The sequence below is a fragment of the Dama dama genome, chromosome 20 (assembly GCF_033118175.1).
Source record: "Dama dama isolate Ldn47 chromosome 20, ASM3311817v1, whole genome shotgun sequence".
Classification (NCBI taxonomy): Eukaryota; Metazoa; Chordata; class Mammalia; order Artiodactyla; family Cervidae; genus Dama; species Dama dama.
In genome coordinates this window covers 13,850,252-13,876,647 of record NC_083700.1, presented here as the reverse complement: position 1 = coordinate 13,876,647, position 26,396 = coordinate 13,850,252, and the positions used below count along the sequence as shown (strand labels likewise).

The 26,396-nt window shown below is 41.0% G+C and overlaps 1 protein-coding gene across 1 annotated transcript; it reads right to left on the bottom strand.

Moving 5' to 3' along the window:
- Nucleotides 1-376: 376 nt before the first annotated feature.
- LOC133074475 (CD5 antigen-like) lies at nucleotides 377-24,786 on the bottom strand. The gene is given in 7 exon segments (XM_061168409.1): nucleotides 377-429; nucleotides 4,099-4,419; nucleotides 8,634-8,945; nucleotides 10,191-10,514; nucleotides 15,166-15,489; nucleotides 20,330-20,356; nucleotides 24,670-24,786. Coding segments are annotated over 7 exon segments (1,389 nt in total). The 5' UTR covers nucleotides 24,698-24,786.
- Between the last annotated feature and the right edge of the window lie 1,610 nt (nucleotides 24,787-26,396).

Genomic DNA, 26,396 nt, shown 5'->3' with positions numbered 1-26,396 from the left:
TTTCAATCTTCTTGGTCTGCCCTCCCCTAGAACCTTGGGGTCTTCTCTAACAAGTCAGTTAGGAAGAGAAAAGGCATGGAGAAGGCATACTGTTTTTAACTGCTTGATGTGAAGGTGGCATAAATCATTTCCCCTGTGAGAATGGCCCCACTGAGATAAAAGGGACACCCAGCAGCCCTGGTGGCTGGAGAAGCCTGGGACCACCAGGCAACAAGTCCAAATGGGGGCTGAGTGTGGCCAGTTTGCAGCTGTAGCCTCAGGGTAAATTTCCAGTCCAGGAGAAAAGTGTCTCCTTCCGAACTGGAGATTATGTAGGTGCTTGGTGTTTGGCTCCAGCTCCACAGGCCTGGAAGCCCACTGCTGCCCAGGACTCCTGTCAGAACGTGTAGTGAGCATGTGCATGCTGAGCAGTTTGGGAGTTGCTAGAATCTGGAATGGGACAAGGGTCAGGAGATGCCAGTTACCGGACAGGTTCTTTGGGAATAAGGCATATGCCAACTGGCAACTCTTAAAATACTCAAGGGGTAATATTTTCACTGAATGCAGAGCTCCGCTTTACTCCATCGCCCTGCCAGGGTAGGGGCAGGAATCTTGTTGGGGTATCTTCTAGTAAGACAAACCTGAGATAGACTCGTGGCATGTCCAGGAAGAAGAAACGCACATGACTGTTTGTGAGCACTCAGTCATTGTCACTAGGCTAATTTCTTCAGACTCTGATACACTATTTTTACACATGTCCACCTCGGAAATCAAGATAAACAACCATATTCTCAGGTCAGGGGACACTCTTCTCATGGACTGTGCTAGCAGGCTAGTGTCAACCTTATCCTTCAGCTTCTCAATTTCCTTTTTAATAACACATTTTTATTAGACCTCTAAGAATACCTTTTAGCCTTCTGTTGTCTCTTGCCTTCTTGCTTTTTTGGATCACTTGGCCTCCTCCAACAGATGTTGCTTTTATCTCATTGGTTCTCAGGTATCTTACTGGTTGAAATTTTACAAAAGAAATTTTAATGTAAAATTAAAAGGAAATCAAAGTTTCTTTTGTGAAATTCCAACCTTGTCCTTCTCTACTTAGGATAAAAGAGCTTTTCAATGACTCAATCCAGGCAGTTCAACAGGTCTCTAGATTCTGCTGGGTTGGTCAAAAAGTTCATTCAGATTTGTCCATAAGATGTTATAGGAAAACCCAAATGAACTTTTGGCCAACCCAATTGACATTACATGGTTTAGGGAACACGATCCTAATCTGTGGGGAAAATCAAGAAGACCTGAGATAACTGATCAAACAGAGGCAAAATCTCTTTGAGTAGACACGATAGATAGCAAAGTGTCTGTTAGGTCATCTTCTTCTCTTCTATGAAATTAAGTTTTTTTTTTTTATTTTTCCCATGATAGGAGATAGAGAGAAAGTTCTCCATCCAAAGGAGAGAGCAGTATTACACACATGACTGCATCTCCAGCAGGTTCTCTTCTACCTAATCCTACCTAAAAGGCCATCCCTGTAAAACTGACCCACCTGCTTCCCCCTTGGGTAGAAAGAGCATATCACACAGACAGGCAACTCTTGAGACTGTGAATTAGACTTTATTAGAAAGCATAAATGCAGACACATAACAGGTACTCAACTCAGTCTCAGAGTCTGAAGTTGTCAGTTTTTAGAACCAACCCATGATTCTCTCCTTAGTATCATTCTGTCTTGCATCAGACTTACAGACCCTAAAATCTGAGTTGAAAAAATTAAAATGATATCATCTGATTGGCATGAGACACAACGCTGGATTCCCCCAAATTCTGAATGCATCTCTTCCTTTCCCGTCTAGCCGCACGTCCATACATTTTTCCTTGGGAAAATTAAAATACATTTGTAGCATTCTTCTTGTTAAATGCACACCATGTTGGCAAATTGTATATGGATAGTCAACAAAGGTATTTTATTATGGGCATTCAGAGGGTGTGATATTTCTTTTCCAAGTGTCATGAAAAGGTCTAGTATTACAGGATACTGCTTTGCTCTTGAAAGTATGTGTCTGCTTTTATCAGACAACAGGAGAATAGTGAGATGTAATCGTTGAAGGTTAAGAAAAAGTGTTGAAGGCTTGAGAAAAAGCATTCAAAGAACTTTCCCCCAAGTTTCATCTCATTATTTACCCATATTCCCCTTAAATGTTCCTTTTGTTGTCACCTTCCTTTCATGTTCTTTACAGACATAGGTTTGGTCTTAGAAATGTCCTGTAGTGGTCAAAGAAACAGACCTGGGGATCCCAGGCTGGTTGAAAAGAAGCAGGAGAGGCCAGAATCAATGCCAAAGGGTCAGCAGTGAGGAGCAGGTGAGTGGGAGGTCATCTTCCTTGGCAAGAGAGAATTCAACAACTCATATCTCCAGGAGATGATGGGGGTGCTTGGCTCTGAGAGAAAGAGTGTTCAGATTCTGGCTGAGGGGCTGAGGGAGTGGTAGCTGAGCCTGCAGGCCCAGTGCTTGCACTAAGCCATTTGAGGCCATGAGAAAGCAAAGGACACTCAGATCCTGCCGGAGTCAGGCCAAACATCAAATGTCAGGCTGCGCTTCTGTAAAGAGAAGAAGAATGTACAGTAAGGATGGGGACATTTCAAGAAGGGATTATTTCATTCAAGCTCAACGAGGCCAAGAAAGAAGACTGGTTCCCAGAATAGGAAAGGGAGACCCTCTCAGATCCTAATCACATACATATCTCACACTGATGTGAACCACTTCAGAATCTAGTTCAGTGCCCTAGACTTATTCAACCAGCTCCCATGTGAGTCACAAACCATATTCTCTTATATTAGCATTTCTCACCCTCCACAATCACAAAACTCTTTGAGAGAAATGGAGCAAGCATCTCCTTTTGACTAGCTAAGATTAACTAGCTTCCGAATGGCAGGCTTGACTCAAACACTAGTCTTCCATCACTAAAGCCCTCCTTTTCTGGGCACTAGCGGCTCTTCACATTTTTTATCATCTGTCAGCTCTTACACAATTCCCTGAGTATGTAACCAGGCAGCCTTGCATGCCAGCATCCCACACTGATTACAAAGCTGGGCTTCAGAGCTGTGACTCTTGAGTCAGCCACCCAAGGGCTATGCTTTGCATTTTCTGACTCATATGGGGACATATTTCATCCTTTACTCTTCCGTGAAGTGAAAATGAATGTTGCTCTGTCATGTCCAACTCTTTGTGACCATGGACTATACTGTCCACGGAATTCTCAAGGCCAGAATACTGGAGTGGGTAGCATTTCCCTTCCCCAGGGGATCTTCCCAATCCAGGGATCAACCCAAGTCTCCCACATTGCAGGCAGATTCTTTACCAGCTGAGCCACAAGGGAAGCCCAACAATAGTGGGAGGTCTACAATTTACAGCTGGAATCCTGGCTTCTCTGAAAAGACACTCTCAAGGATATTCACAAACAGCCCCCTCCCCCAGCTCCATTCCCACTGATTAATTTAAAATCTCGGTATGACAATAGGTAGAAGGAGGTGGGGGACCATCTTCTATAGTTTTAACTTACAATTTGAGGTCTGGGGTCCTCTAAGTCAACTAATCCTGAGCTGAGCCAAGACTGGCCATTTTAGTTCTGCTCCATCGTTTGAAAACAATTTTTATGATATTGGAAAGTTGCTTATTTTCTCTGATTCTTACTTTCTTCAGATTTAATATAAAGCTGTCAACTCAATAATTTTCAAAACCTCTTTTGTTCTCACACTCAATAACTGCATGGTATAGGATTTTTAAACTATTATTATCCTTCTATCCTTTTTTTTTTTTTCATTTATTTTTATTATTTGGAGGCTAATTACTTTACAATATTGTAGTGGTTTTTGCCATACATTGACATGAATCAGCCATGGATTTACATGTGTTCCCCATCCTGAACCCCCCTCCCACCTCCCTCCCCATCCCAGCCCTCATGACTAGGAGTCTCGAGTAATTCCTTGAAGTAACACAAAGTAGGTGACTATTATGGGCAGCTGCTCAGCACTAGTAGAATAACCCTTACCCTGAGAGTTCACACCCCACCACCCGCTTCTTCACCTCCCTCCATGCCAGTCCCCATGGGTTCAATCTACAGGGCTTACCAGAGCAGAATATGATGACATCTTCCTTGTGGTTGCAGTCATGATACCCCCAGGACCTATGCTGACACTGCTCCAGTGACTGCTTTTGCTCTTTGCAATGGATAGCATCTAGCCAGATGCACCCATCTCCAGGGACAAACTTTCTCCGCACTTTGGCAGGTACAAAGATTGGCCTTCTACAGCCCGGTTGACCACACAGCACCTGCTCCTCCTTTGGCCCCCAGCCATCATCACAGACAGAGCCCCATATGCCCTTGTGCAGCACCTCCAGTCACCCAGAGCAGCTGGTGTCTCCGTTTACCAGTCTTAGTTTAAAGGGATCTACAGGGTCAGGGGATGGATGGGGCATGGAAAGAAGTAAAAAACATGATATACAGTTCAGTTCAGTTCAACTCAGTCGCTCAGTCATGTCCAACTATTTGCGACCCAATGAACCGCAGCACACCAGGCCTCCCTGTCCATCACCAACTCCCGGAGTTTACTCAAATTCATGTCCATCGAGTCGGTGATGCCATCCAGCCATCTCACCCTCTGTCATCCACTTCTCCTCCTGCCCCCAATCCCTCCCAGCATCAGGGTCTTTTCCAATGAGTCAACTCTTCACATGAGGTGACCAAATTATTGGCGTTTCAGCTTCAACATCAGTCCTTCTAATGAACACCCAGGACTGATCTCCTTTAGGATGGGCTGGTTGTATCTCCTTGCAGTCCAAGGGACTCTCAAGAGTCTTCGCCAACACCACAGTTCAAAAGCATCAACTCTTCGGCGCTCAGCTTTCTTCACAGTCCAACTCTCACATCCACATATGACCACTGGAAAAACCATAACCTTGACTAGACAGACATTTGTTGGCAAAGTAATATCTCTGCTGTTTAATATACTGTCTAGGTTAGTCATAACTTTCCTTCCAAGGAGTAAGAGTCTTTTAATTTCATGGCTGCAATCACCATCTGCAGTGATTTTGGAGCCCAAAAAAATAAAGTCTAACACTATTTCCACTGTTTCCCCATCTATTTCCCATGAGGTGATGGCACCAGATGCCATGATCTTAGTTTTCTGAATGTTAAGCTTTGAGCCAACTTTTTCACTCTCCTCCTTCACTTTCATCAAGAGGCTTTGTAGTTCCTCTTCACTTTCTGCCATAAGGGTGGTGCCATCTGCATATCTGAGGTTATTGATATTTCTCCCAGCAATCTTGATTCCAGCTTGTGCTTCTTCCAGACCAGTGTTTGTCATGTTGTACTCTGCATATAAGTTAAATAAGCAGGGTGACAATATACAGCCTTGATGTACTCCTTTTCTTATTTGGAACCAGTCTGTTCTTCCATGTCCAGATGTAACTGTTGCTTCCTGATCTGCATATAGGTTTCTCAAGAGGCAGATCAGGTAGTCTGGTATTCCCATCTCTTTCAGAATTTCCCACAGTTTATTGTGATCCACACAGTCAAAGGCTTTGGCATAGTCAATAAAGCAGAAATAGATGTTTTGCTGGAACTCTCTTGCTTTTTCAATAATCCAGTGGATGTTGGTAATTTGATCTCTGGTTCCTCTGCCTTTTCTAAAACCAGCTTGAACATCTGGAAGTTCACGGTTCATATATTGCTGAAGCCTGGCTTGTAGAATTTTGAGCATTATTTTACTAGCGTGTGAGATGAGTGCAATTGTCTGGTAGTTTGACCATCTTTGGGATTGCCTTTCTTTGGGATTGGAAAGAAAACTGACCTTTTCCAGTCCTGTGGCCACTGCTGAGTTTTCCAAATTTGCTGGCATATTGAGTGCAGCACTTTCACAGCATCATCTTTCAGGATTTGAAATAGCTCAACTGGAATTCCATCACCTCCACTAACTTGGTACTTAGTGATGCTTTCTAAGGCCCACTTGGCTTCACATTCCAGGATGTCTGGCTCTCGGTGAGTGATCACACCATCGTGGTTATCTGGGTCGTGAAGATCTTTTTTCTAGAGTTCTTCTGTGTATTCTTGTCACCTCTTCTTAATATCTTCTGCTTCTGTTAGGTCCATACCATTTCTGTCCTTTATCAAGCCCATCTTTGCATGAAATGTTCCCTTGGTAGCTCTAATTTTCTTGAAGAGATCTCTAGCCTTTCCCATTCTGTTGCTTTCCTCTATTTCTTAGCATTGATCGCTGAGGAAGGCTTTCTTATCTCTCCTTGCTATTCTTTGGAACTCTGCATTCTATGGGCATAGCTTTCTTTTTCTCCTTTGCTTTTCGCTTCTCTTTTTTTCACAGCTATTTGTAAGACCACCTCAGACAGCCATTTTTATTTTTTGCATTTCTTTTCCATGGGGATGGTCTTGATCCCTGTCTTCTGTACAATGTCATGAAACTCTGTCCATAGTTCATCAGGCACTCTATCAGATCTAATCCCTTGAATCTATTTCCACTTCCACTGTATAATCATAAGGGATTTGATTTAGGTCATACTTGAATGGTCTAGAGGTTTTCCCTACTATCTTCAATTTCAGTCTGAATTTGGCAATAAGGAGTTCATGACCTGAGTCACAGTTAGCTCCCGGTCTTGTTTTTGCTGACTGTATCGAGCTTCTCCATCTTTGACTGCAATTAATATAAGCAATCTGGTTTCTGTGTTGACCATCTGGTGTCCATGTGTAGAGTCTTCTCTTGTTTTTTTTGGAAGAGGGTGTTTGCTATGAACAGTGTGTTCTCTTGCCAAAACTCTATTAGCCTTTGCCCTGCTTCATTCCGTACTCCAAGGCCAAATTTACCTGTTACTCCAGGTGTTTCTTGACTTCCTACTTTTGCATTCCAGTCCCCTATAATGAAAAGGACATCCTTTTTGGGTGTTAGTTCTAAAAGCTCTTGTAGGTCCTCATAGAACCGTTCAACTTCAGCTTCTTCAGCATTACTGGTTGGGGCATAGGCTTGGATTACCATGATATTGAATGGTTTGCCTTGGAAATTAACAGAGATCATTCTGTCATTTTTGAGATTGCATCCAAGTACTGCATTTCGGACTCTCTTGTTGACCATGATAGCTACTCCATTTCTTCTAAGGTATTCCTGCCCACAGTACTAGATATAATGGTCATTTGAGTTAAATTCACCCATTCCAGTCCATTTTAGTTCACTGACTCCTAGAATGTTAACATTCACTCTTGCCATCTCCTGTTTGACCACTTCCAATTTGCCTTGATTCATGGGCCTAACATTCCAGATTCCTATGCAATATTGCTCTTTACAGCATCGGACCTTGCTTCTATCACCAGTCACATCCACAACTGGGTATTGTTTTTGCTTTGGCTCCATCCCTTAATTATTTCTGGAGTTATTTCTCCACTGATCTCCAGTAGCATATTGGGCACCTACTGACCTGGGGAATTCCTCTTTCAATATCCTATCATTTTGCCTTTTCATACTGTTCATGGGGTTCTCAAGGCAAGAATACTAAAGTGGTTTGCCATTCCCTTCTCCAGTGAACCACATTCTGTCAGACCTCTCCACCATGACCCCTCTGTCTTGGGTGGCCCCACACCACATGGCTTAGTTTCACAGGCTGAGTTAGACAAGGCTGTGGTCCTGTGATCAGATTGGCTAGTTTTCTGTGACTGTGGTTTCAGTCTGTCTGTCCTCTGATGCCCTCTTGTAACACCTACCATCTTACTTGGGTTTCTCTTACCTTGGACATGGGGTATCTCTTCACGGCTGCTCCAGCAAAGCACAGCCGCTGCTCCTTACCTTGGACATGGTCGCCCCTCCGGACCTTGAACCTTCAAATCCCATGAACACTTCTAAAGCTCTCTACCTGCCTGTGTTTCTGTGATCATAGCCCTTGCTCTTGTTTCCAATCCATGTGCCCCAGGTCTATTTCCTTAACTAAGACCTTTTACTTTCCCATCTACTTTATAAAAGTCTAATACATATGCACGACTTTCTAGTAGGTTTTTTTTTGTCTTAATTGAAGACTTCAACAAGTACATGGAACTGTGTGTCCTATCCCTATTATATAGAATTCAATATAATAATAGTTTATATTAATCTAGCACTTAATACTGCTTAAAGCATTTTCATATACAAAGGCAAGTATCATTAGCTCCATTTTAAAAACAAGAGAATTGATGAGTGGCACAATTAAATAGCTTTGCCATGGTTATTTGATACATGAGTGCTATGCTTAGTCACTCAGTCCTGTTTGACTCTTCTCCTCTGTCCATGAGGATTCTACAGGCAAAAATACTGGAGTGAGTTGCCCTGCCCACCTCCAAGGGATCTTCCTAACCTAGGGATTGAACCTGGGTCTTCCATATTGTGGGCAGAGTCTTTACCATCTGACACACCAGGGAAGCCCCAGAATACTGGAGTATGTAGCCTATCCCTTCTCCAGGGGATCTTCCATCCACTCTGGAGAACCAGGAATCAAACCACGGTCTTCTGCAATATAGTCAGATTCTTTACCACCTGAGCTACCAGAGTAGTTCTTTATAAACACTGGTTGAATAGAATTCAATTTAATCAAATTCACGAATAAACCTAGTCACTGGACTTATAGGCATTACCTTCACATTCGACCCATGTATCCTCATCATGGGTGCAGTTATTATTCCTCTCAAGCCCAGAAAGGCAATAGTGAAGGTTTTCTTCCTGTCCTGAGCATGACACACTGCTCAGCCAGATGAGTCCTTGGCCCTGGGTATCCTTGTTACAGCATCTGTTGATCAGTGTGGCCTTCCCACACCCCAGTTGCCGGCACACCACCTTCGCAGCAGAGAGATTCCAGCCTGCTTTGCACACAGTGCCCCATTGCTCTTGGTGCTTCACCTCCAAGCGCCCCTTGCAGCGCCCAGGGCCACCAACCAGCTTCACAGTCTCTGGCACTGTGGGAAAAGAAAGATTAAGTTTCTGCTCCCTGCAAGAACACAGCTTTCCCACAAAAGGGGGCTCCTAAATCTGAATCTTTCTCAGAAATAAGAATGAGACCTCAGCATCGGGCACAAATATTTGGTGACTGTTTGTCTGATAACAAACTGTGGGGTAACAAAGAGAAGACATAGACTAGTTCCTTAGCCAAATCACAGTCTAATGGAAAAGGAGATAGACACACAGAAAATTATCAATGCATAGACAGCAAATATATGAAAGGCATAAACGAATACAACAACAGTTATATATATAAATAATTGTTGTATATGAATATGTATATATATATATACATATATATATATATATATATATATAGGTTTCCCAGGTGGATTAGTGGGTACAGAATCCACTCTGGAGACCTGGATGGATTCAGTCCCTGGCTGGAAAAGATCCCATGGAGGAGGGCATGGGAACCCACTCCAGTATTCTTGCCTGGAGCATCCCATGGACAGAGGAGCCTGGCAGATAATAGTCCATAAGGTCACAAAGAGTCAGACACAACTGAAGCCACTGAGCAAGCACTCATGCATACATATATATACAAAGCTATTGTGCGTTGGTTTCCTATGAGCATCTCCTGTCTACCTAAATAGATGATAGACTCCTTGAGAATTGATATACTTACATTATATTTTGGGAGCTCATTTCTTCCCCATAACACCACCTGAACGGTAGACACAAATCTCTAGTGGTTATTAGATCTGTGCATGTTTGTGTGTGTGAAGAAGAGAATCAGGTCCTTGGATAGATTGAAACAAAGAAAAACTAAGGTTGAATATAAGAGAAAATCATTAGTTCAACCAAGTGTGCGTGCTAAGTCGCTTCAGTCATGTCAGACTCTGTGTGACTCTATGGAATGTAGCCTGCCAGACTCCTCTGTCCATTGGATTCTCCTGGCAAGAATACTGCAGTGGGTTGCTGTCCCTTCCTCCAGGGGATCTTCCCCACCCAGGGACTGAACCCATGTCTCTTAACTCTCTGCATTGCCAGGCAGGTTCTTTATCACTGGGGCCACTGTTCAACCAAGGAGGAGTAACACTTCAAGGTGAGGATATATTTGACTCCAGGGTCCACAGTGGAGAAAGGGTGAGAAGGGAAGGACAAGGAATCAGTAACCATTAGTTCACGGTGGAGAATAAAGATAAAGAGGACAAAGACTGGTCATGCAGGTGATGGGCAGTTGGCATACTCACGCTCACATATTGCCCCTGCATCCTCGCTGTGGGAGCAATCATAAACGTCTTCCAGCTGGTCACAGTTAGTCAATTTATCTTCCGTCCCACTGCAGTTGACTTCTTGGATGAAGATTTTTTGTTTTTCATCAGCCAATGGCTTATATAAATTACCAGTGGGCACCCCCTTGGCTGCTCCACAGCCCAGCTCCCGGCACACCACTTCCACGTCTTTCATGCTCCAGCCGTCGTCACACACAGTGCCCCACTCGCCATTCCGCTCCACTTCCACCCGCCCTTCACAGCGATGGGGACCGCTCACCAGTCGTACTTTGGGAGAAGACTCTGCAAAGAATTGAGATATTGGCTGGAGATTAGGCGCGGCCCAGAGAGTACTCAGGCATGCATGCAGTCTTCTTGGAATTCTTCTACCATTTTCAGGATGTGGAGAATTGAAGGGTGAGAAAGTAGGGGTCAAAGGGGAAGACAAGGAGGAGGAGCACTGGGACTCCATCTCTGAGTTCTGGTTCTGCTATACGCTTTTTTTTATTATCATTATTGTTTAAACAGTATTTTTATTTGGGCCTTGGTGAAACTTGGAAAAAACAGGCTTAATATCCCTACCTTTGGATTTGGTACAAATAAGTGCTTAATATGATTATTTCTAAAGCATGTTTTCTAACAGGAATTAAGGTGCACAATGCTATAATGATCACATCAATAAATATGTTGCATAAAATTTTAGTTTGTCTTGTAATTATTTTACCAGACAAATAAAGTGGTTTCTGTGAAATTTGAACAAAATCAGTATTTCAGTTAATAATACTCTATCACAAGTTAACTCCGTGTTTGTTTGTTTGTTTTTAACAACATAGTATTCCTCTATATTCTCAGAATTGGATTAAAACTTTCAAGCCTCATTCAATTTTTTTTAATCACTAAGAAAATAAACTTTCTAGATTACCAGCAGTAATCCTAGATGCCAAAATATGTGGAACTATATCAAAGTTTTGAGTGAATATAAATTAGAAATCTAGCATTCTATTCATACTAGGTCAAACAAGTGAAGTCAAAATGTCATAAATTTTTAGCTAAGCAGAAAGTCATATGTTTTCTAAAATACAGGTATTATACAAACTATATATATATATATCTGTATGTATACAAAAGCTTTTCTACAATGTTTGATAAATGCTTGAGAAAGAACACACACACAAAAAAAAAGACTAAGAAACAGCAAAACATAAACTAAATGAAACCAAAACAGGAAGCACTGAACATGAAATAGAAAAATTGAAATAGACTCGATAAAAGTAAAAGATAATCATATATCCAGTTGTTTTTAAACATGATGGCTCATTAGAAATACATCTGGAGCTTTGGAGATAAAAAGCAGTCCCTCAGCATTTGCATTTTTCAAAAATTTCCAAGATAATTCTAATATGCATCTGGATTTTAAAAAGTGACTATAGGCTTTTCTATTAAATGGTAGTTTTAGTGATATGGAATTCTTTTATGTTTCTGTTGACCAGAAAAATGGTCAATGGTAGTAAGCAGCCACCAGTTACATAATCACAAGAGTAAAAGATGTTTTAGTTTCACAATCAATAGCCAGACAAACAATAAAAGATAACTACAATTGCAAGCCATAATGGAAACATGATCAACATAGCAATATAAAATAATTACATACAATTTGGGGAGTTAAGTAGAGTTTTGTGATAAGTGTAAGTGCATACATGCACGTGTTCTCATCCACCCAGTCTAAGTCTTTGGGTTGGTGTATTTAATTCATTTACATTTAAGTTAATTATCAATATGCATGGTCCTATTACCATTTTCTTAATTGTTTTAGGGTTATTTTGTGTATGTCTTTTCCTCCTCTTGTGTCTCCTGCCTAGAGAAGTCTCTGTAGCATTTGTTGTAAAGCTGGTTTGGTGGTGCTGAATCCTCTTAACTTTTGCTTGTTTGGAAAGCTTTAGACTTCTCCATCAAATCTGAATGAGAGTCTTGCTGGGTAAAGAATTCTTGGTTGCAGGTTTTTCTTTCTTCACTTTAAATATACCATACCATTCTCTTCTGGCTTGTAGAGTTTCTGTTGAGAAATCAGCTTACAACCTCATGGGAGTTCCCTTATATGTTATTTGTCATTTTTCCCTGGTTGCTTTTAATATTTTCTCTTTGTCTTTAACTGTTGTCAGTTTGATTACTATGTGTGTGTCTCATTGTGTTCCTCCTTGAATTTATCCCGCCTGGAACTCTGCCTTTCCTGGACTTGTTTAACTATTTCTTTTCCATGTTAGGGAAATTTTCATCTATTATTCCAATATTTTCTTGGGTCCTTTCCCTCTCTCTTCTCCTTCTGGGACCCCCTATAATGCAAATGCTCGTATGTTTAATGTTGTCCCAGAGGCCTCTTTGTCTGGCCTTCATTGTTTTCATTCTCTTTTCTATGGTCTGTTCTGTGGCAGTGATTTTCACCATTCAGTCCTCCAGGTCACTTATCTGTTCTTCTGCCTCAGTTATTCTGCTATTGATTCCTTCTAGTGTATTGTTCATGTCTGTTTGCTTTTTAGTTCTTACAGGTCTTTGGTAAACATTTCCTCCATCTTCTCCATTCTATTTCTGAGAACCCATGATCTTTACTATCATTATCTTTACTATCATTATTCTGAATTCTTTTTCTGGAAGGTTGCCTATGTCTACTTCACTTAGTTGTTTTTCTGGGGCTTTATCTTGTCCCTTAATCTGGGGCATAACCCTGTGATTTTTCATCCTGATTAACTTTCTGTAATGTGGTTTTCCTTCTAGCCACTGTGGGGTTGTGGTTCTTTGACCAGAGATTGAACCTATTTCCCCTGCACTGAAAGCATGGAGATGTCTAGATATAATCTGGGCTGAACAACCTGACCCTCTCTCTTAATATCAATGATCCACTCCCAACCATCCTTGCTGCTTCCCATGACATTTTCCCATGTCCAAGAACCTAGCCAGAAGAAATACAGAGAGTGCTGGGTAAGGGAAGAGTCGGAGCCTCAAAGTCTCAGAGCCCTAAAACTGGGTCTAGAAGATGCTATGTGTTGGGAGTGGGAGATGGGCTTCACAGAGTCTCCAGATAAGTTCTGAGGAAACCATGACTTAGACATGGAGTATAGAGGACTGTGTAGGGAGACAAGGGAAGAGCCTATCAGGAAACAAACCTCTGGATACTACATTCCAAGTACTGTTTTATGAACACAGAGAACAGTGATGATCAAGATAGCTAGCACTGCTGTCCTCCAGAAGATTATATTTAATAGGCTTGAAGCAATCCCATCAAGTCTTCTCAGCCCCAGATAGATATAGTGATAAAAAAGATCTAAGTTTGCCAAGCCTCCAGGGCGAGGTCTGTTGTACTTGGAGGGACAACATTCAGACTCTTGTGGTCTATCAGACTATGAAGAGTATATGACAACATGGGCTACATGGAATGACTCAGATACCTATATGAATGAAATACAATTTCTCAGGACCCAAATTTCTACTGCCTTATATATATATATGTACATATATATATATATATATAACAATTCCTTTATTATTCCTTTCATATATTTTTCATAATTATTCCTTTATTTCTTTCATATATTGGCTTTCTATGTATTAATGATTTTCTGTGTGTCTATCTCCTTTTCCATTAGACTGTGATTTGGCTATGGGATTAGTCTAAATATATATATATATATATATATATATATATATATAATATAAAATATATAATATATATATATAATTGTTGTTGCATTCCTTTGTTCCTTCATATATTTTCTTTCTATGCATTAATAATTTTCTGTGTGTCTATCTCCTTTTCCATTAGACTGTGATTTGGCTAAGGGATTAGTCTCTCTCTCTATATATATATATATAATATAAAATATATAATATATATATAATTGTTGCATTCCTTTATTCCATTCATATATTTTCTTTCTATGCATTAATAATTTTCTGTGTGTCTACCTCATTTTCCATTAGACTGTGATTTGGCTAAGGGATTAGTCTATTTTATATATATATATATATATATTTTATACCTATACATAATATATATACAATTGTTGTATATGAATATGTGTATATACAATTATATAGAGGCTTCCTAGGTGGCTCAGTGGGTACAGAATCCATCTGGGTTCAATCCCTGGATGGAAGAGATCCCCTGTAAGAGGGAACAGCAATCCACTCCAGTATTCTTGCATGGAGCATCCCATGGACAAAGGACACTGGCAGGCTACAGTCCATAGTGTCGCAAAGAGTCAGACACAACTGAAGCACCTGAGCATACACTCACGCATATATATATATACACACAGTTGTGTGTTGGTTTCCTATGAGCATCTCCTGTCTACCTAAATAGATGATAGACTCCTTGAGAACTGATATACTTACATTATATTTTGGGAGCTCATTTCTTCCCCATAACACCACCTGAAATGTAGACACAAATCTCTAGTGGTTATTAGATCTGTGCATGTTTGTGTGTGTGAAGAAGAGAATCAGGTCCTTGGATAGATTGAAACAAAGAAAAACTAAGGTTGAATATAAGAGAAAATCATTAGTTCAACCAAGTGTGCGTGCTAAGTCGCTTCAGTCATGTCAGACTCTGTGTGACTCTATGGAATGTAGCCTGCCAGACTCCTCTGTCCATTGGATTCTCCTGGCAAGAATACTGCAGTGGGTTGCTGTCCCTTCCTCCAGGGGATCTTCCCCACCCAGGGACTGAACCCACGTCTCTTAACTCTCTGCATTGCCAGGCAGGTTCTTTATCACTGGGGCCACTGTTCAACCAAGGAGGAGTAACACTTCAAGGTGAGGATATATTTGACTCCAGGGTCCACAGTGGAGAAAGGGTGAGAAGGGAAGGACAAGGAATCAGTAACCATTAGTTCACGGTGGAGAATAAAGATAAAGAGGACAAAGACTGGTCATGCAGGTGATGGGCAGTTGGCATACTCACGCTCACATATTGCCCCTGCATCCTCGCTGTGGGAGCAATCATAAACGTCTTCCAGCTGGTCACAGTTAATCAATTTATCTTCCGTCCCACTGCAGTTGACTTCTTGGATGAAGATTTTTTGTTTTTCATCAGCCAATGGCTTATATAAATTACCAGTGGGCACCCCCTTGGCTGCTCCGCAGCCCAGCTCCCGGCACACCACTTCCACGTCTTTCATGCTCCAGCCGTCGTCACACACAGTGCCCCACTCGCCATTCCGCTCCACTTCCACCCGCCCTTCACAGCGATGGGGACCGCTCACCAGTCGTACTTTGGGAGAAGACTCTGCAAAGAATTGAGATATTGGCTGGAGATTAGGCGCGGCCCAGAGAGTACTCAGGCATGCATGCAGTCTTCTTGGAATTCTACCATTTTCAGGATGTGGAGAATTGAAGGGTGAGAAAGTAGGGGTCAAAGGGGAAGACAAGGAGGAGGAGCACTGGGACTCCATCTCTGAGTTCTGGTTCTGCTATACGCTTTTTTTTATTATCATTATTATTTAAACAGTATTTTTATTTGGGCCTTGGTGAAACTTGGAAAAAACAGGCTTAATATCCCTACCTTTGGATTTGGTACAAATAAGTGCTTAATATGATTATTTCTAAAGCATGTTTTCTAACAGGAATTAAGGTGCACAATGCTATAATGATCACATCAATAAATATGTTGCATAAAATTTTAGTTTGTCTTGTAATTATTTTACCAGACAAATAAAGTGGTTTCTGTGAAATTTGAACAAAATCAGTATTTCAGTTAATAATACTCTATCACAAGTTAACTCCGTGTTTGTTTGTTTGTTTTTAACAACATAGTATTCCTCTATATTCTCAGAATTGGATTAAAACTTTCAAGCCTCATTCAATTTTTTTTAATCACTAAGAAAATAAACTTTCTAGATTACCAGCAGTAATCCTAGATGCCAAAATATGTGGAACTATATCAAAGTTTTGAGTGAATATAAATTAGAAATCTAGCATTCTATTCATACTAGGTCAAACAAGTGAAGTCAAAATGTCATAAATTTTTAGCTAAGCAGAAAGTCATATGTTTTCTAAAATACAGGTATTATACAAACTATATATATATATATCTGTATGTATACAAAAGCTTTTCTACAATGTTTGATAAATGCTTGAGAAAGAACACACACACAAAAAAAAGACTAAGAAACAGCAAAACATAAACTAAATGAAACCAAAACAGGAAGCACTGAACATGAAATAGAAAAATTGAAATAGACTCAATAAAAGTAAAAGATAATCATATATCCAGTTGTTTTTAAACATGATGGCTCATTAGAAATACATCTGGAGCTTTGGAGATAAAAAGCAGTCCCTCAGCATTTGCATTTTTCAAAAATTTCCAAGATAATTCTAATATGCATCTGGATTTTAAAAAGTGACTATAGGCTTTTCTATTAAATGGTAGTTTTAGTGATATGGAATTCTTTTATGTTTCTGTTGACCAGAAAAATGGTCAATGGTAGTAAGCAGCCACCAGTTACATAATCACAAGAGTAAAAGATGTTTTAGTTTCACAATCAATAGCCAGACAAACAATAAAAGATAACTACAATTGCAAGCCATAATGGAAACATGATCAACATAGCAATATAAAATAATTACATACAATTTGGGGAGTTAAGTAGAGTTTTGTGATAAGTGTAAGTGCATACATGCACGTGTTCTCATCCACCCAGTCTAAGTCTTTGGGTTGGTGTATTTAATTCATTTACATTTAAGTTAATTATCAATATGCATGGTCCTATTACCATTTTCTTAATTGTTTTAGGGTTATTTTGTGTATGTCTTTTCCTCCTCTTGTGTCTCCTGCCTAGAGAAGTCTCTGTAGCATTTGTTGTAAAGCTGGTTTGGTGGTGCTGAATCCTCTTAACTTTTGCTTGTTTGGAAAGCTTTAGACTTCTCCATCAAATCTGAATGAGAGTCTTGCTGGGTAAAGAATTCTTGGTTGCAGGTTTTTCTTTCTTCACTTTAAATATACCATACCATTCTCTTCTGGCTTGTAGAGTTTCTGTTGAGAAATCAGCTTACAACCTCATGGGAGTTCCCTTATATGTTATTTGTCATTTTTCCCTGGTTGCTTTTAATATTTTCTCTTTGTCTTTAACTGTTGTCAGTTTGATTACTACGTGTGTGTCTCATTGTGTTCTTCCTTGAATTTATCCCACCTGGAACTCTGCCTTTCCTGGACGTGTTTAACTATTTCTTTTCCATGTTAGGGAAATTTTCATCTATTATTCCAATATTTTCTTGGGTCCTTTCCCTCTCTCTTCTCCTTCTGGGACCCCCTATAATGCAAATGCTCGTATGTTTAATGTTGTCCCAGAGGCCTCTTTGTCTGGCCTTCATTGTTTTCATTCTCTTTTCTATGGTCTGTTCTGTGGCAGTGATTTTCACCATTCAGTCCTCCAGGTCACTTATCTGTTCTTCTGCCTCAGTTATTCTGCTATTGATTCCTTCTAGTGCATTGTTCATGTCTGTTTGCTTTTTAGTTCTTACAGGTCTTTGGTAAACATTTCCTCCATCTTCTCCATTCTATTTCTGAGATCCCATGATCTTTACTATCATTATCTTCACTATCATTATTCTAAATTCTTTTTCTGGAAGGTTGCCTATGTCTACTTCATTTAGTTGTTTTTCTGGGGCTTTATCTTGTCCCTTAATCTGGGGCATAACCCTGTGATTTTTCATCCTGATTAACTTTCTGTAATGTGGTTTTCCTTCTAGCCACTGTGGGGTTGTGGTTCTTTGACCAGAGATTGAACCTATTTCCCCTGCACTGAAAGCATGGAGATGTCTAGATATAATCTGGGCTGAACAACCTGACCCTCTCTCTTAATATCAATGATCCACTCCCAACCATCCTTGCTGCTTCCCATGACATTTTCCCATGTCCAAGAACCTAGCCAGAAGAAATACAGAGAGTGCTGGGTAAGGGAAGAGTCGGAGCCTCAAAGTCTCAGAGCCCTAAAACTGGGTCTAGAAGATGCTATGTGTTGGGAGTGGGAGATGGGCTTCACAGAGTCTCCAGATAAATTCTGAGGAAAGCAAGACTTAGACATGGAGTATAGAGGACTGTGTAGGGAGACAAGGGAAGAGCCTATCAGGAAACAAACCTCTGGATACTACATTCCAAGTACTGTTTTATGAACACAGAGAACAGTGATGATCAAGATAGCTAGCACTGCTGTCGTCAAGATTATATTTAATAGGCTTGAAGCAATCCCATCAAGTCCTCTCAGCCCCAGGGAGATATAGTGATAAAGAAGCTCTCAGTTTGCCAAGCCTCCAGGGAGCAGTCCATTGTAGCTGGAGGGACAACATCTGGACTTGTGGCCTGTGGTCTATCAGATTATGAATGGTATATGACAACTTGGGCCAGGTGGAAGGACTCAGATACCTGTATGAATGAAATACAATTTCTCAGGACCTAAATATCTACTGCCTACTTTGTCTCAACTCTGCACGAACTCCCTAGAACTTGGCATCAACCTCAGATGAAGTAGTTGGGTGAAAGACGACTGACATGGTTGATTTTAAATTGCATTGAGAACTTTATATTTGGTTTAGTCATTTGTTCTTGTTCTCTCCTCTCCTTCTATAATTTCTTCAGTGAAATGACAGGAGAAATGGAGCTTAGAGATGAGAATTAAAACAGAACTATAAAAAACTAAGATAAGTTCCCATTGTTGCACTCTGAAGTTTAAGGCATGTATATATAATTCAAAAAAATGAATCTAGAAATAACTTCTAGATCACTGTAACTAAGATTAGAGCTTGGATAGGCATTATTGTATGCTCTAGCAAATTTTTGATATCAGGATCATGCACAGAATATTTTATTTTATTTTGAGTTATAAAATTCTAGGTTTATTTTTTATTTGGCCATGCCACATGGCATGTGGGATCTTAGTTCATCATCCAGGGATCAAATCCACCACCCTGCATTGGAAGCATCACCTCTTAACTGCTGGACCACGAGGGAAGCCCCCAAATTCTGGGTTTAAATAAGTTTTACTTTTCCATGGAGTAGAGGACTAGATCACATTGTAGGAGAGAAGAAATATGTTTAAGAGAGAGAAAGAGAAAAGTATCAAAGAAATGCAGCTAAAGGGAAAAGAAGGGCTGAGAAGATTTAAAAGCTAGAGAGAACAAAGGAGCTCATCAGGGCAGCTGTGTCCTAGACAGTGTTTTAGCCTACTTTATTAGCTGAGGGCTTCAGAGACAGGGACCCAGGAGTGGGTCCTCCATCCCTGAGTATAAAGAGAGCAGCTGTCTCCTGGCACTTGCAACAAGGCATAACCTTGGAGACCAGAGAAGAAAAACCAGGTCACCTGAGTATTGGACTGGGACCCAGAAGCAGCATTTCTTTAAGGAAGCAAATTGATCCAGCAGGGTGTAAGATCCTGCACATTCATAGCAGAGTTTGCAGCTGCCCCTCTCTCATAAAGCCTCTACTATCAAGAGAAAGAACAGGCTGAAGAGACAATGTCAAAGAAACTCATAATCCTCAACCAATCCCCTTGATTTTTGGACCATCAGAGGCTTCCTCTTCCACAGACTAATTCTCTTTGTGCCACCCCATTCTCTCCTCAGTTGAACCGTTTGTGCTCTGCCGAAAGACTCCATGAAGAGATGACCAGTGGCCACTGAAATCCAGCCTGCACTCTGATGATGAAACCATGAGGTGCACAGAGGTTGGTGCATTTCTACTTCAATGATAACATTAAAGGTGGCAGAGGGACCAGGAATTAGTAGATATAGAAGGGCAAAAGAAAGTTTATTTCCCAGGAGGTGAGGTGTCTTCTGAGCCTGAAACAAAGCCATCTGCTTTGTTAGATGATGGAGCTAGAGCTGGGCTAGCATCTTGGGTCACACAGGCCAAATGGAGAGGAATCCCTTTGCAGGATAAACCACTCGAATTTTCTCTAAGTTTTGGAAGTGGAAATCTACCCATATAAGACTGAGTAGGTGGGTTGGGAAACCAGAAAGAAAATCCACTGGGGCTCTTTTGAACCATAGCCTCTCTCCCTGGCCCCGGGAAATCAAAATTTCCACTCTCCAGAGCTGAAAGTCCACACTCTTAGGACCCCAAAAAATCTTACCTATAAGTCCAGGTCCGGTGCAAAAGGCTGAGCAAATAAAAAAGAGAGAGGGAGAGAAGTGAATGAGATCAAGTAGTCAATTGCCAAGGCTTTGTTCAAAAACACAACTCTCTAGAAAGTTTTGTTGAACTTTGTGGGACAGAGAGATAAATACACAGCCCCCAAGGTTAGACCTTTTTGAAACCTTCTCCTTCTCCTCCCTCTCCTCCTAGAATGACCAGCCTAAAAAAATACTTGGACACTGACTAACAGCCAAACAGACCCATTCTACCATGGCTAATTAGACCTATCATGTTCCCTTTCCATCTGATGTTGGCTCTACCCCAGGCATGGATAGATTTTATTTTCTATTTTAATCTATTTGACTGATCAGTGATTACCACCTAAAAGAGAAGTGTGGTGATGTAGTATCTGAGTCCAACAGGAAAACATGTTGGAGATTTCTGGGAAGATGTGTTGAGGCCAGTGTGAGAGAAGCAAGAGAGACTCCATCTTGAAGCCTGTCATCCATCTTAAAGACTGGATGTGAACTGGGACTGAACCCTGCCCAAGAGTGAGAAAACCATTGCTAGTGAAAACCAGGTCTCTTGGAGACTTCCCTCCCTACAGATGACAAACGGAGATTGAAGTTGATTGTCAGGCTGCCCCTGGTAGATTAACCATGGAGATATCACCCTTGATGTATAATCATTGCCCCTCCTCCCCCAATCTTCGTTGTTTGTTCTCCTAGCACCTATTTCTTGTAAAACTCAGTCATATACAACAAAGAGGTTGCTAACGTGTAACCAGTCACATAGCGGGGAGGGGTATAAGACCGGGCCTCTCAGAAACATCAGGGTTCTTGTTGGGAACTGATTCCTGTTGGACCCGTTGGCATAATAAACTGTACTCCACTGTCTTGAATGTCCTCCAAGGTGTGGTTTGCAACTCTGGATTCCACAACAGATACACTGGTTGGGGAGGATAAAGATGTTTTGAAAGGCATATGAGAGAGTAACAGGCAGGAAGCCTAGGGGTCCCCCAAGTGGAGGAAACAAACTCAAGTGTCAAACTTTTTTTTTTTCCTTCTGTATACAAAATTAAAAGGAGGGTCTTTTAAAATTCTGTGTTGCCATGACAACACCTGGTTCCACCTGAACTTAACTTTTCTCAAACCTTGAGCTAACCAATGCATTTTTCTTATGGAAATGTTTTTCTTAAGCTATGTTAATGTATTTACCTTATTTACCTTTCTTCAAGTTGGTTCACCTAAGACTCAGAACCCATAATGGCTCAACACATCAGTCTGTTTCACTCATGGAAGTGTTCTCTTAAGCTATGTTAATGAAACTATGTATTTGCTTGGAAATCCACCTTTGTTCAAGATTAATGTCTATTGTTATATGGCCCAGGATGACTCACCTTGTGTCAATGCTATCTCAGAATGCATGTGTGGGAGAAGGGCCTGGTGTCACTCTCAGTTTTGAGGCTTTCATTGTTTTTTCTCTCTAATTAGCAGCTTGCTAATAGGTATGTAAGTGAAAGTGAAGTCGCTCAGTCGTGTTCAACTCTTTGCCACCCCATGGACTGTAGCCTACCAGGCTCCTCCCTCCATGGGATTCTCCAGGCAAGAATACTGGAGCGGGTTGCCATTTCCTTCTCCAGGGGAATCTTCCCGACTCTGGGATTGAACCCAGGTCTCCTGCACTTCAGGCAGATGCTTTAACCTCTGAGCCACCAGGGAAGCTAATAGCTATATAACTCCTTGATAAAAACTATCTTTCTGCCTGCTTCTGATATCTATGTCAGAAGCTTTTTCTCTCTCTTTTATACTTTAACAAAACTTGATTACACGAAAAGCTCTGAACGATCAAGCCTCATCACTGGCCCCAGGTTGAATGCCTCTCCTCCAGAGGCCAAGAATCCTGGCAGCATTCATGGCTCATAGCAGCAACCTTTCACATAGGGGAAAATGGCAGTATTTTTCTGTGTTCACTGACACTGCATTTAGACAATGGTCAGCAAACTTTTGTGTAAAGGGCCAGATAGTAAATATTTCAGGCTTCATGTGCTATACAGTCTGTTACAACCAATCAGCTCTGTCAATGCAACCATATACATGTAAATGAATAAGCATGGCTATGTTCCAATCAACCTTTAATTATGAACAATTAAATTTAGATTTCATGTCATTCTCATGTGTCACAAAATTTTATTCTTTTGACTTTTCCCACAGTTTAAAAATGTAATATACATTCTTAGTTTGCAGGTAGCAAACCAGGTTTGCTGAACCTGGTTAAGAGTTCAGAAAGCAGTTCTATGCTAATTTCCAAACTTCCAGGTTGAAGTATCAGCACATCTTTGAATGATCAGAGTTTCTTCCTACAAGATCTCTGTGTAGTCAGACTCATCTGCTCATTAGGCTCCATCCTATTGCAAACTAAGACAGTGAAGGACAGGGAAGTCTGACATGCTGCAGTCCAGGGGGTCACAAAAAGACAGGCACGACTTAGCTACTGAACAACAGCAAATGCTATAGAGAGAGTCCTGTGACTATCAGTGGTCTCTGAAACCCAGTATTTTGAACTTCAAAACTCGTCACCTCCGAACACCACCCCACCTTATAGGATCTTTCTGATGGAGTTAATATATTTGGACTTCCAGCCTAGAGCTTTTTAGGCAAATCCATGTATTTCATTCACTTGTCCTGGAATATTTTCTTCCAAATATTTGCTTTTCAAGTAATTGGTTGATAACCACATGTCCTTAGTCTTTAGGATATAGCCACTCCCAGACTCAAAAAGACCTTGTCTGCAACTGGCTGAAACTCAAGGTTATACTATGCATAACACCATACAAGTCTAATAAAGAACACAAAGCATGTATATATGCAAAGGAAACTGACTGTGATGAGCCTGATAGGTGTGAAAGTGATATAGCCCAAAGGTGACTTGAGAACTCTGTAGTGGGGTTGATCACCATGAGTATCACAGATCAGAAAGACTTCATGAGGGAGGTGCAACTGAAGATAAGCCTAAGAGATCCAATAGTAACTTCACAACAGGAGGTGGGGGACTCTCTGTTAGGTAACATAAGGGGTGTGTGGGTGTTTAGGAATGTGACTATCACTCTGCATAGAACACACAAATGCCCTACTGAGAGACCGGTCCATTCCAGTGGTATACTGGATCATCAGGAATATTAAAATGGATGTGATTGATTAGGGAAGGGACCTAGCAGGCTCTTTTATCTTGTGAAAAGGCTCCTAACAAACCTCTGAGGAACATAACATTACTTCATAGATGAGAATGAGATTTAGGAGGGATACGGTAACTTTAAAATTCAGACAGCTAAGAAATCAAAGAGCAAAGATTGAAATCCAGATCTCTTTGCTTCCAAAATCCCAATTTACTCTAAATTGATCTGAGCAATAAGAAACTGGGAAAAACTAGGGAAACACATGAAATACATTTGAAAGGAATCAGTATGATCAATGAAAGGTGTTTGTCCTGTATTCTCCTTCCTTTTCTTGCTGTTACCCATGGTCTATTTATTTGTCTTTTTATAAATAGGGCATTTAGGAAAATTTGTGTGAAAAAGCAATAGTATAAATTATTACTGAATTGATAGTGTGAATATAGGGAAATAGAACGTTTTCTGGCAATCAAGATGGATTATAAATTGAACATAGATTAAGTGGCTTTGGGGAGCTCAGGCGGTAAAGTGTCTGCGGGACTCTGCGGTCTCTATGGGAGAACTGGGTTCGATCCCTGGGTCAGGAAGATCTCCTGGAGAAGGGAATGGCAACCCACTACGGTATTCTTGCCCACCCACCCCCCCAAAAAAAGGGGCTCAACGGAACATTTGGGCTTCCCTTGTGGCTTAGTTGGTAAAGGATCTGCCTGCAATGCGGGAGACCTGGGTTCAGTCCCTGGGTTGGGAAGATCTCCTGAAGTAGGGAAAGGCTAATTCCATGGACTGTATAGTCCTTGGGGTCAAAAAGAGTCGGACATGACTTAGCAACTTTTCACTTTAGGGCTTCCCTGGTAGCTCAGACGGTAAAGCGTCTGCCTACAATACGGGAGATACAGGTTCGATCTCTGGGTCAGGAAGATGCCCCGGAGAAGGAAATGGCAACCCACTCCAGTATTCTTGCCTGGAAAATCCCATGGACTGAGGATCCTGGTAGGCTACAGTCCATGGGGTCGCAGAGTCGGACAGGACTGAGCGACTTCACTTGTCACTTATAGAGAAAGGAGGAGAGTAGGGAGGAATCTTTCCTTGAAAGATACCTAGATCTGTACCACATGGGCATTTCCAAAGCAGCTGAAGCCTGGAACCAAAAGAGCAGAAATACTCACCAAAGATCAAGAAGAAAAACAGAGCCATGTCCCAGATGGCTACAGATAGTGAACTGAAATGTAAGGCTGGAAGGAGGCCCCAGAAGAGGAATATGCAGCTTTGGTTGCAAGTGTGCTGTGAGGAGGGAAGGAGGCAGGTCCTGTCTGCAGCAGAGGCTTTATCAGACAACCAAAAGTCAATGGGCTCAAAGGTCAGGACTGATAGAGCTGGATTTGCTGAATTCAGCATGTCCCTTCTGGCTGGAAATTGCAGAAAGATGATGAAAACAAAAGAAAACAAACAAACAGAAATCCCAAGCTGCCATGCTTTGGTTCTGCTGTAATCCCAGCTCCATTGAGCTCTGCTTTAGTCCCCTCACTATGTAAACAAGAAAAACAACTCCCATAAGGAAAGGCAAGTACCAAGAATAAGGGCCATTTCACATTAGAAGATCAAGCAATGCTTGATCCTCATGTATGGTTTGTGGGGGTTAATAAGCCAATTTCAATTCTTTCCTTCCAGATGGAAGTGACTGGAAAACATAGAGGCCAAAGATAATAGAGCAATTCCAAAGTTACCCTGGAAGTCACCATAATTCAGAGTCAGGATGGCAATCCAGAGTCAAGATGCCAATCTTTGCAAACAGGGCCTGATTTATCTCTTTCAAACCAGCTTCTGCAGTGCCAAGTAGAGGGCCTAGTACATGGAACTGCTCTTCTATGATCATCCTGGATTATGCTAGTCTTTGGAAACTGAATAGAAGCAGGTTCTTGTCATAATGAAATCAGGTCGTTCTTAAATCTAAGATATGATGGACAGGAGTTCCAGAAAAACATTTACTTCTGCTTCATTGACTACGCTAAAACCTTTGTGTGGATCACAACAAACTGGAAAATTCTGAAGTGGGAGTACCAGACCACCTTATCGGTCTCCTGAGAAACTGGTGTGCAGGTCAAGAAGGAACAGTTAGTATAGCACAGGGAGCTATATTCAATATTTGTAATAACCTATAAGGGAAAAGAATCTGAAAATATATCTGTGTTTATAACTGAATCATTTTGCTATACAGTTGAAACTAACACAACATTATAAATCAACTATACTTCAATAATAATAATAGTGAAAAGAAAAAACTAAACAGCCTCTTGATGAGGGTGAACAAGGAGAGTGAAAAAGCCGGCTTGAAATTCAACTTTAAGAAAACTATTATCATAGCGTCTGGCCCCATCACTTCATGACAAATAGATGGGGAAACAGTGGAAACAGTGACAGACTTTATTTCCTTGGGCTCCAAAACCACTGCAGGTGATGACTGAAGCCATGAAATTAAAAGACGCTTACTCCTTGGAAGAAAAGCTGTGACAAACCCAGACAGCATATTGAAGAGCAGAGACATCACTTTGCCAACAAAGGTTCATATAGTTAAAGCTATGGTTTTTCCAATAGTCATGTACAGATGTGAGAGTTGAACCATAAAGAAGGCTGGCTCCCAAAGAATTGATGCTTTAAAACTGTGGTGCTAAAGAAGACTCTTGAGAGTCCCTTGGACTGCAAGAAGTTCAAACAGGTCCATCCTGAAAGAAATCATTCCTGAATATTCATTGTAAAGACTGATGCTGAAGCTGAAACTACAATACTTTGGCCACCTGATGCGAAGAACTGACTCATTGGAAAAGACCCTGATACTGGGCAAGATTGAAGGCAGGAGAAGAGGATGACAGAGGATGAGATGGTTGAATGTCATCAC